The sequence below is a fragment of the Ursus americanus genome, chromosome 18 (genome assembly GCF_024610735.1).
Source record: "Ursus americanus isolate L20-20 chromosome 18, mUrsAme1.1.p, whole genome shotgun sequence".
In the NCBI taxonomy this organism is placed as follows: Eukaryota; Metazoa; Chordata; class Mammalia; order Carnivora; family Ursidae; genus Ursus; species Ursus americanus.
This window is the reverse complement of record NC_142144.1, coordinates 51,486,624-51,498,895: the sequence shown is the minus strand read 5'-3', so window position 1 is coordinate 51,498,895 and position 12,272 is coordinate 51,486,624. Positions and strand designations below refer to the sequence as shown.

The 12,272-nt window shown below is 40.8% G+C and overlaps 1 protein-coding gene across 6 annotated transcripts in view; it reads right to left on the bottom strand.

Annotated features, from left to right (window-relative positions):
* The window catches only part of FREM1 (FRAS1 related extracellular matrix 1), a 173,774-nt gene that overhangs the window by 46,875 nt on the left and 114,627 nt on the right, over positions 1-12,272 (bottom strand). For all 6 annotated transcript variants that reach the window (XM_045780814.2, XM_045780813.2, XM_087869630.1 and 3 more), the window contains 2 exons: positions 9,217-9,412; positions 4,819-5,083 (listed from right to left, as the gene is read on the bottom strand). In XM_045780814.2, the coding sequence (XP_045636770.2) occupies positions 4,819-5,083; positions 9,217-9,412 (461 nt within the window). The remainder of the gene's footprint in view (positions 1-4,818; positions 5,084-9,216; positions 9,413-12,272) is intronic.

Here is a 12,272-nt window from a genome sequence, read left to right as displayed (position 1 = left end):
GTCTGTGCTGACCGAAAGCTAATAAGCCAGTGGTGAAAAGGATGAAATTTCTAAACATGACCAGATCAAACACCTCATTCCACTTTATACGAGTAACAATGCAAACTAGTCACGGCAGAGAAACATTATCAGAGGGAGACAGGGTGAACGGTCATGGTTGGCTTCCCAGTCAAAATAAGCGTAGCAGAACAAGGGCATCAAGGTCAGTGCTGTTCGAGGCCGCCAAGGTTGACCAGATGATCTCCCAAATGCTCTCCCCTGCCACCCCCAAAGATCAAGTTTTAAAACAATAGTGCCATTGCTATGATGGCACCCATTCCAAGGTTAGGAAGCTGGTGGTATCGAGGTAGCAGCTTCTTCTGGAGATCCGTTTTTGTTTCATTTCCCTCATTAAGCCCCCAGAAAAGAGACACAGCCAGGATGACCACTGTCCTCATGAAATTTGGGGAATGACTGTCAGATTTGTCTGGGGTGCCTGCCTGGTCTGATTTCACCATTACCATGGTGTTTTCAGGCTTTCTGCATTTCCTGGCAATAGAGTTGGCTGAAGAATCTGCCATCTGTCATGGCATTTAAAAGATAAAAATGGAATCATAAATAGAGCCAGTTCCTCAGGAAAAAAAAAAAAAAAGTCCAGCCAGCATGTCAAAATGGAGGACATTAGCATGTTCTTTTAGTACCCGGCTGCCAGCAGCTGAAGTCAGCTTGCTAATCACTCGGTGTCATCTGTCCTCGCATGTGCTGCCAAACCTTTCTTCCAGGCCAGCAGCACCAAACAATGTAGGAGAAATTTATGATTCACAAAATATTTTTGCAGAAGGTAAAATCTGACCATTAAACTCCCCCGTTTAATTAATGCTGCCATATCTTACGTTAAAAAGAGAAGGGGGAGACAATCCTTTGCCACCGAATTTCTCTCTTCTACCCGGCCAAATTCCTTGCCAGATTTAACAGCAAGCAACATAAATTTAGGTGATTAGATTGGTTGCATATATTTAATTTTTAAAAAGCACCACGATCACACACTTTCATTAAAACCGACTTTCAGCTTTGGTTTAGCTTCACTTAACAAACAACACTGCAGCCCATGATTGGGGGAGTGAAATGACAAGATTAAAACAAGGGTCTTGGGCAGATGTTAGGCTTTTCCATTATAAATATGTAAAACTGCTGGCCAAACATCAGAATGGCACATTGAGGAGGTTTCTTCCCACAGGTGCATTTTCTCCATGAATTTCTGGTACAGTGGAAAAATCTTTTAAAAATGAGATCTTCTCCCCAGTTCAGCTCTGATACGCAGTTACGTCAATGTAGATGACTTTCTGTGCCTCTTGGAACCTTGGTTTTCTCATGCATAAAATGGGAACAAATCATCTCTCTCAAGGTAGTGGCATGAGGCTTAAGGGAAATGATAGACAAAAAAGAGTCTAGTACACGGCCTGATGCATCACAGGTATTCAAGCAATACTAGCTTTCCTATGCATAAGTGAAGGGATTGGACTAAATGTTTTTCGACCCCTGTTCCCTAGTCCTGAGTCATTCAAACGACACCTTCATAATTTTTGCCATATTCTTGTGCGACCTGTACTCTTATTACTATTTTGCTTTAGATCAACTCCCTCTTGTACTTAAATAAATGTATTTAAAAGGAAAGCTTTTAATTAGAAAAGCTGAAAATGTTTACTACTAAAAACGTAATCACTATAAATACTGCAAAAATAAATACAAGAAAACGGTGTTTTTAATTCTAGCTAGGTATTGTATCAACCCACATCATTTTAATTCTAGCTGGGTATTTTACCAAGCCACATCATTTTGCATCTTTGTATCATCAGTGGTGCAAATTATTCACTTTGGGAAATAGAGCCACAGCCTTTTTGCTCAAAGAAAATCCTGCCCAGGGGCCCGGTGTGCAAAGCAAACTAAAAAACAATGAAAGAACCAAAACAAAGCTCTGTCAGTAAACTGGGGTGAGGGTCCCAGAGCCTCACCAATTCAATTCCTTCATGTTCTGTCTCCAGGAGGCCGCAAGAGGGCTTCTGTAAATCCTCAAAGCTCCTTAGAATATACTTGGAACAATGGACTGGACCAGACCAGTGATTGCTAGTCCTGACTGCATCAGAATCCCTGGGAGAGCTTTGAAAACTACAGATTTGTGGCCCAAGAGTCACCACGTTGGAGTGAGAGTCAAGAATGCATTTTCATCAAACTTCCCAGTAAATCTCTTGCAGACCTAAATATTTAAAAAATTCCTGGGGTGCTTGGGTGGCTCAGTCAATTACCCACCCGACTCTTGGTTTTGGCTCACATCACGATCTCAGGGTCGTAGGGTCAAGCCCCGCACCCAGCTCCACACTGGGCGTGGAGTCTGCTGAAGATTCTCTCTCTCCTTCTGCCTCTGCCCCTCTCCCCTCTAAAAAAATAATAAATAAAAATTTAAAATTCCTAGGATAAATGATTTCTAAAATGTCATCTCGTATGACTTCCTACAGATGTGGATTAGGAAATTTTTAGAGTATCATCAATCTTCACATACAGAGATTTTGTATTTCATTCCCTGTTCGTCACCACCATCTGATTAATGTCTAAGCTTGATTTCTTAACATCTGTATGCATTCATTGACTGGCTTCTCCAGCAGGGTCACTGGTCAGTCATTAACGTCTTCCATAGACTCTCCAATGGGCACCGACTGGGGAAAGTGGGAATGGACAGGAGTAAACAGTTCCAGAAACGGGTGTAAAATTAAAAGTCCTGAATCTGATATACATTGATTAAGCCAAGAAGCACCCAACCTCCATAAGTAACCAGGGGAAAAAAGAACACTCATCGCTCTTCTTTGTAATTTCTTTCCTCCTTCAAGATTAATCTTGGTATTGTAAACACTGGCAGAAAAAGGGGGCCAAGGAAAAAAAAATAATAAATAACAATAAGAACAACAACAATAATAATAATAGCAATAAGCAGCTAAGATTTATTTCATTCTTCCTATGTGCCACATATTTTTATAAGTACTTTACATGCATAAACTCATTTACACCTCCCACCACCCCTGTGAAACAAGTAGTATGAGCATCATTTCTTTTCACAAAGAGGACACAAGAGCACAGGAGGAGGTGTGATTTGACCGCAGAGCGGTCAATAATAGGGATGATAACTGACCCCAAGCCTGTGTCTTAACGACTCGACTCTACCACTTCTGGAGCAAAAGAACCAGCATGAAAGGGAATCTATACATCTGATGTTTTAGTTAATGCCTAGCAACACTCCAGCATTGAATTGTTATTTAGATATTGATCAACCAAATGATTATCTGCTTCTTAAGGACATTTTGTCAAGAGGAAAAAAAAAAAAGAAAATATTAGTTCAAACTTCCCCCAATTCTTTAACAGTTGACTGTCCCAATCATCTTTCCAAATCCTAATTCCAAAAAGGCAAGCAAAATCATCTTTACTGACATTTAAACAATGTTTATCATAGCAGACATATTGGATTTAGAGATATAAAATATATGATAGAGGAGACTGGTATTTGAACATGGGTGTAGCAGTGCACATAATAATTTATGGGAACCCAGTGAATAATATAGGAGTATGTTACATTTACATTAGTTTATAGTGATCTTTTGAAGGTCGTATTCCTTTTTTTTTTTAAGATTTTATTTTTAGGTAATTTCTACACCCAATGTGGGGCTCAAGCTCACAACCCCAAGATAAAGAGTTGCACATTCTTCTGGCTGAGCCAGCCAGGCACCCTATTGGAAGTTGTATTCTGACAAGTTGAAAACTGGACTGTGGTCAGAAGCTCTTCAAGTATGGCCAATGAACCAGCGGTCTCAGGGCCTCCATGTTAATTGGTAAAACTCAGGATTGCATATGTACAGTGACTGCCCCAAAGTCTAGTCCAACCAAGATTTCTAGATTCTTTTTATTTTTCGACAAAGAGAGAGTGGGTGAGTGCAAGGGGAGGTGGGTAACAGGGAGGGGCAGAGGGAGAGAGAGAGAGGGAGAATCTTAAGCAGGCTCCATGCCCAGTGTGGAGCCCAGTGCGAAGCCGGGTCTCACGAACCTAAGATCATGACCTGAGCTGAAGTAAGAGTAGGGTGCTCAACCGATTGAGCCACCCAGGTGCCCCAAGATTTCTAGACTCTCATCCTAGCCTGGGGATCTGGGTTTCTATCAAGGGCCTTGAGATCAGCCAGCTCTGAGAACTGCTAAATGATAGCTCCTCTAGAGTTGGTCTTGCTTTATGTGACTGGAAATAGATTTCAACATTTTAAATGAACGTGGACTTTCATTAATGTTGTATCTTCATCTTTTCGCCAGGTTGTTATTCATCCCAATGATTTATTTGATATAGAATTCTTAAACAGGTACACAGCCCCCAATTATAACATTGTTTCTACGGGGAAACTTGATGACAACATGATTCATGATACAGTTCCTGGAACAACATCGTGTCAAAAGGCTGCATCTGCTTGTGCCAAATATTTACCAATAAATACCTTTCCTCAGATAGAGAAAGATACCCCCCAAAAGCAGAATATTGGTTTTCTATGCCTCTCCTCAGCTGGGACTCAAGGGTGTTTACGTTCCTCCCCCTAGAACAGCTGGCATTTAGATGGGCTTTATTTTTAAACAACAGGTTCTAATTTATTGCTTTGCTGTTGTCCAATTAATTGTACTTCCACCTTTCATACATCTAGGCAGTAGAAGACCATTGCTATATCAGAGTGGGAACAGAACTCATTTTCTACCACCTGTGGTCTATCTAAGCATTCATCCGGGGAAGGGGCTCTGAAAAGTTTCTTTGGGACTCACCTGAAGGTATCACTGGAGACAGCTGCCTTGCTCTTATGTACATAGCAGACTGTCTGTCCTGCTATGTCCATTTGGCTGAAACTTGTAATGGGGACTCCAGGATAGCGGACATACTCGACCTGGCCATACCGCGGAGGGGAGGTGATGACATAGAGCAGATCCTCGGGTTTGTCTGTTCCATCCACAGCAAGGAGAGTGGTGGTCGTCAAGAAACCTCGGTCACCTTTAGGCACCACAAGTGGTTTCCCAAAGATGACAATATCACCTGCATAGCAGAAGAGCTTGCGGTCAAGACCCAAATTAAAAAAAATACACACACACACACACACACACACACACACACACACACAAGGTAACAGTAGAAACCAAAGGCCAAACTGCAGAAATCAAAAGTAATATGATATAAAAAGGTTGATATAATTATAGGATAATAAAGGAATTAGGCAAAAGACAAGAGCAGACATGACACAGCCAGTGAAACACATACGGCCAACAAAGACACAAAAAGATGCTCAATCCCATTAATCATCGTGGAAACACAAATCGAGATCACAAGAACTTAGAACCATCTCGTAAAGCTTTGATTTGCAGAAGTTTAGAATTCTGATGACACCAAGTGTTGAGGGATGCAGAAGCTCACGTACACTTCTGGTAGGAATGTAAATGGGCACACGATTTGGCATTATGCTGTAAGGAGCAGAATATTCACATGCATCTTGAGCCAGCGTTTCCGCTCCAGCTGTGTGCTGGAGAGAAACATACGCTGGTCCCCAGGAGATGGGGACCAGAATGGCCACTGCAGCCCTGTCGTCAACAAAATTGCCAGAGACCACCCAAATACCTTTTCAAGAGGTAAATGTGTAAAGCAAACTGTGGTCTAATCGTAAAACTGAATTGTATACAGTAGCACAATGAATGAACCAGAGCCACATAGGACAACACAGAGGTAGCTTATTCCCATTTGTTCCTTGCATGAGCAAGTCCCAGAAAACCATAAACAAAAGTAAGAATACGAACACAGAATTCAGGATGATGGTTCTCTCTGAAGGACGGGAAAAGCACATGCATAGATGCTTATTACTGAAAATATTCCAGTCCTTGAATTGTATGTTGTTTGCAAAGGTTTGTACTACGTATTTGGAAGAGAAGAAACGAAGGAGTGTATGAAATGCATAAATGAGCGAAGGAGAAGTGGGTCACATGTGGATGGATGGTGCAGTTTTACAAACTAAGGATTATAATCCAATTTTGTTCACCTCATTCATTTAAAAAAATGACCATAACTCCAATACTGAGCATCCACTTTGTGCCAGGCACAGGATTTAGGCTCTTTGTCACCTTCGCACTGTGAGGTAGGGTATTGTATATATTTCCCAGGTTACAAATGAGGAAACAAAGATACAGAAAAATGCTAACTAACTTGCTAATGATGATACGATGAATAAAAGGTAGAGCTAGGGACACCTGGGTGGCTCTGTCTGTCAAGCGTCTGCCTTTGGCTCAGGTCATAATCTTGGAGTCCTGGGATCGAGCCCTGCATTGTGCTCCCTGCTCAGCAGGGAGTCTGCTTCTCCCTCACCCTCTGCCCCTTCCCCTACTTGTGCTCTCTCTCTCTCTGCCTCTCTCTCTGTCAAATAAGTAAATAAATAAATAAGTAAACATTCTTAAAAAAATTAAAAATGGAGCTAGAATTCATACTCTAGCCATCTGACTCAAGAGCACAAACTCAAGCACTAGATTATTTTGTTGCTTTATAACAGAGCTCTTAAATATCAATACTAAAAGAACGAATATCCAAGAGGAAATATGTGTGAAGTAAATGCCAAGCCATTTCTAAATATAAAAATACAAATTGTCGATAAAATTTGAAAAGACATTCAGTCCCATGAGGAAACAAAAAAATAAAATATCAGGGAGGTACAACTAGACCAGTGGTTCTCAATGAGTGGCAACTTTGGCCCCCGGGGGACATGTGGCAATGTCTTTAGACATTTTGGGGGGGTTATAACTGGGGGTTTCTATAGTCTTCTAATAGGTAGAGGCCAGAGATGCGTCTAAACATCCTACAATGCATAAGAAAATCCATTACAACAAAGAATTATCTATCCCAAAATGTCAACAGTGCTAAGACTGAGAAACTCTGTTTCAGATGATTAAATTGGTCATTTTGATAGATTATTGGTGCTTTTAACTCAAAATGCTGTCCAACTTAGGTGCAATGGAAAATCAAAGAGCATTCCAACTTTAAATCAAAACCTGAGCCCCAGATGGGGCTTGCCTCCTGGAAGTCCAGATGAATACATCAAGGGAGTGAGAAAAATGAACAAGGCCTGGGACACAAAAATCACCCACAGGATGTTTTGCCAGGAGCAGAAGACGGATCCAAGGGGAGGAAGAGCATCTGGGCTTTCCCTCGATGCAGTTTCTCAGCACTGTCACAGCAGAGTACCGTTCAAGGTCAAACGAGACGATGGCCCTTTAAGCTTCTCTCAAAGATCTCCACATCATTTTTGCCAGTGTGCACATCACAAGACACGGAACAATTGGATGTTATTTATAATCGCTCTCGAATGGAGATCTCTCAAACGCTCGATGCTAGGGTTATGGTTTAGTCTAATTAGTCAGTGTAGTTTTGTTCAGAGATGAATAATGACAGTTATCAAGTTATGTTACGACCTGAGAAAACTCACACTACGTTTTAAAAAAATATAACACCATATAAGTATAAAACGCACCACGATGTAAAAACAAGCAAAGGGAAGGAATTTGGAGCTTCTGAAAATGCTAGGTTAATGTATCTGTTGGATGTAAGTGTTCACAAATCCTTCCAGAAAAGGATCCCACGTCAGTTGTGACAGAGACTGGCCAGGCACTCCCCAGCCTCATTTTCTTTTCTTCCTGGGCACACCACTAGACTTTCCACTGCCCAGCCTCCCTTAATGTGGCGTGTGACTACGACTCAGCCACTGGAAGGTGCAAAAGACAGGTGCGTGCAAGCCCAGGCCAGGCATCCTCTCATTTTCCTCCACGTTTCACTTTCACTTCCGGAGTGACTCCAAGGCCTTCAGAGATGAAGGATCCTCTAGGGGGAAAATAATCCCCAGATGGCTGTGTAGAGCAGACCTCTCTTCCACCCCAGTGAATGCACTGTGCTTAGCCAAGGGCAGTCTGTCCTAATACATTAGCTGTCTGCACGATATAGGACTTGCATTACATTTTGCTTGGACACATATTGATGGTGAACATAGTAGTTCTACTTTGGCGGAAAGAAAGAAATGCATACGGTAATATCTAGCTTCTCTGAGGGCCACTTATTGGCCATCTTCAAGGAACATATTCTACAACTGGGAAACAAGCAAACAAAAAACATTATTTTAGAACCCAAAATAAACATGTCAAAATCGATCAAGCTGACTGAAACTAAAAAGAGAAAGATCCAGGACAATTGTAATTCTATCACACACGTGATACAAGATTTGTACTGCCCTCCGAGCTTCCTGGCAGCCAGGCAAAAAGGGAAGCATTCTGTCAATCAAGAATGCACTGAAGATCCAAGAATATGCTTGGTCCTAGGAATATAGAGATTCTGGGACAATACAGACCAATAAGAAATGAATGTACCTTCTTCACATAAACTCTAAGCAACATTATGGGGTAGTGACAGTTGGGTAACAAGGGCTTACACTTTGCCTTATTGAGATTCCTTCCTAGTATTTTTTTCACCCTCTTCCTTCTACCATTTATATGCTGCCGAGTCCTATTATACAAATGGGTCTACTTAATTCAAGAGCAGCTTAGTATCTCAACGTGTTCTCCCTTGTCCCTCAAAGAGTTGGTATTAGCACTTTCACAGTGAAAAGAGCAACAGTCTAAACTTTTCAATAACAAAGTCCCTTGTTATGATTTTTAAATTTTAAAATATATTTTTATTTCTTTTTATTATATTGGAAATGTTTTTCCCCTGAAACTTCGTTTTCAAGTAACAACTCTCTTCCTGAAGATAAAATTGGAGTTATCACATTGGTTTGGTAAAATGTTACTTATAGCAGAAAACCCTGACTCTTAAAGCAGCCTGTGCCGCCATGTTGTGGGCAAGGCTGGATTTCCAATAGGCTTTCTGAAATTCTAAAAACAACAAATAGATGGGCTACTCTCATGAACCAGGCAGAGCAGGTGAGGAGTCAGGGAAGCAAATCATAAATGATGGAATTTCAGGTACAAAGGGTGGAAGAAAGAAAGTCAAAAAGAGAGGGAGGTGGAGGGGGGGGGACAGAAGGAAGGAAGGAAGGGAAGGAAGGGAGGGGAGGGGGAGTTAGTTGAAAACCTTTGAGTGCTTATAACAGCTCACTTCTGGTTATAAAACTTGATCCCAATAAACCTTGAGAGAGATGCTTTTACCTTTTCCCATATCCTTGATGGTGATATGACAGTCAAATGCCGGTGATCTGTTGTCGCCATCCCAGAGGTAGAAGGTAAAGCTGTCTCGGTCCTGGGAATCCATCGCCCCGGTGTGTGTGTATCTCAGCAAGTTTAGATCCACTTCCTCCTGAGTGCATTTCATGCCAGGGTAGAGAGGGACCCAGTCCCTCCCTATCTGAAAGGTGCCAGAGTTAGTCAGCTGTCCATGTTTTTTTTTCTTTCCAAGCTATGTTAGTGGACATTTGCCATACCCGCTGTAAACCTCCAATAGAAATTATATTTCAGGGAAACTCCAGATGCAATTTTTTTTGCCATTTTACCTTATTTTTTTCCTTTCAAAGAAATACATTAAAATAAATTAAGACCTTGGGAAAAAAACTACCTTCAACCAAGAGATTTTTGACAGTCGTGTGGCAATTCAACAGCCGTGCTACTTCCAAGGCATTTATCATGAGCAATCATAGCTGATTAAATATTCCAATTAATGAGAGCAGGTGGGTAATCGAGCTCCTGAAATTGATTCTTTAAAAATTAAATATGTTTCATTTGAGGGTTCCTTTTTTTTTTTTCCAGTTCCTATCATTACACAATTAATCAAACCTATTTTTTTAAACTGGTTTATCACCGGACTTATCTGAAATAGATAAAACAAAACAGAATGGATGTATTTACTCCCAGTACCTTTTCCAGCCTTACTTAAGCCCAAAGAAAATTATCAAGATCTCAATCATTCCCTCTGTTTATATCTTGAGTCAGCAAGATATATATATCTTGATATATAACTGCAAATATCATATATTATTTTTTTATCAGAATCTTCTAAAAACAAGCTAACATCAGTCAAGCATATATTCTGTACCGAACTCAGTGCAGAAATTGTGGTCTTCTCAATTGAAAGAGGTTCTTATGCTAGGGGGAACTGACAACTGAGAGTATTAGAAACATAATAATAAAAAATCTGTACCTGATTTACAATAATTTTCTTGTTATTCTCTGAAGATACATAACTTTCCCTAAGAAGAGCTCATGAAAGTCACTTGACATAATTCAAGAAAAATGTTAACTTTCAAATTTACTGTATAATATTATCTTCTACTTTTCCTTGTCTGTTTTGAGACTAAAATAGAAATTTAAATTCTTGGTGTGTTTTTTTTTCCTTTGACACATTATTCCACAAACTCCAGTTCCTGTCAAAAATGCTTCACCCTCCCCTCCCCTCATTGTGTTACCACTTCTCTTTGTGGCCTATTTGATAAAGTTTCCTCCTCTTTAAAATTTCTGCTCATCTGATGTTTGTACACATGTTCAGCCCCAGTGCTCACTGGGTGAAAGTTAGTTATGTTGTAATATTTAAGGTCATTATGTGTTTCCATCCTAACATCTATTTGCAGATTTAGTTTTTAAAGCAGTCTCTTTCGGGTTTTAAACTGGACAGCCTGCAATTCTAGTTAATTTTTTTTCTTTTGTAACCTTTCTGAGTAAGTAAATCATCTCCACGCAATTCCCCACATGCATTCCCAAATGCCAGCTCTTACTTGACGGAATCATTTGTGAGCCCCCAGAGAGGAAGAAAATGAGAGCTAGACTCAAAGGGGGGCAACCTAAGGCAAGTCAACAAGAACACAAGAGCCCTTGAGAAAGTCCAGGAGTCCTAAGGTCCCAGTGCCTGGTCTTGGAGAGACATGGCAAAGCCCAAGGGAGCTGGGAGAGAACTATGTGGTACCACACCAGCAACCTGAACCCAGCTGGATTTTCACATACCCAAGACACTTCGCTTCCCATGCTACCCAAATGTGTCAGCTCTCACTGCATTTCTGCTTCATTACTCTTTGAAATGAAATAGGGACACAGCTGTACCTTAATTTAAACCAGTGATTGCTCTTCACTCTGATTCTCTATGGTGCCTACGATCTAAGATAATCGAGCTGTTCCGCGCAGAATGCATCCTCGCTGTTCTTTCTAGGACTGTGTCGACACAGCAGTTAAAGTTCAGCATTCGGTCAAATAATCACATTGGGGATGGCTGGTGGTGGTTTGTTGCTAGCCTTCATCCATCATCCAAGCAAACATTTTGATGGATTACTCGTGGGACCTTTTCAAGTGACTGATCTCTTATGTGTGTTGGGTTACTCCTCGGGCATCAGGCACACAGTCTGAATGAGACTGGTGAGCACCATTTGTTAAAAGGCTGTCTTTCCTCCACTGTACTGCCTCTGCTCCTTTGCCAAAGATCAGTTGACTCTATTTTTGTGAGGGTCTACTTCTGGGCTATCTATTCTGTTCCACTGATCTATTCATCCGTCCTTTCATCAAACCCACACTACCTGATTTAATGCAGCTTTATAGTGAGTCCTAAAGCCAGGTAGTCCTATTCCTTTAACTCTGTTCTTCTTTTTGTTCACTATTTTGTGCACTTTGCCTCTCCATACAAACTTCAGAATCAGGTTGTTAATAGCCACCACAAGCGCTCTACAAAGTCTATTTAAAAATTTTAGGGGTGCCTGGGTGGTGCAGTTGTTAAGCATCTGCCTTTGGCTCAGGGCATGATCCCACCGTTCTGGGATCGATCCCTGCATCAGGCTCCTCTGCTGGGAGCCTGCTTCTTCCTCTCCCTCTCCCCCTGCTTGTGTTCCCTCTCTTGCTGGCTGTCTCTCTCTGTCAAATAAATAAATAAAATCTTTAAAAAAAAATAAAAATAAAAATTTTGTTAAATCTGGGGTAATTAAGATATCTCAAAGGATGCCTGGTTCGCAGCAGCAATTAGACAACTTGCTTTATCCCAGTCACCCCCTCTCCCAAAATTTAGATATGATCCCAGGGGAGAGGGAACAATGAAGAACTTTAATATTGATTGAATTTATCCCGAGTTGAGTAAGAAAATTTAGCATGGTGTGAGTTTACCCCTAACTAAGAGAATCAAATTTTCTACCTCTGGGCAAAATGTGGCTATTAGAGAATAAATTCAGTTATAGAAATCTGTGTACTAAGAAAATTTATACCTGCTACATTAGTTTTGAAAAATAAAAGTAAAACAG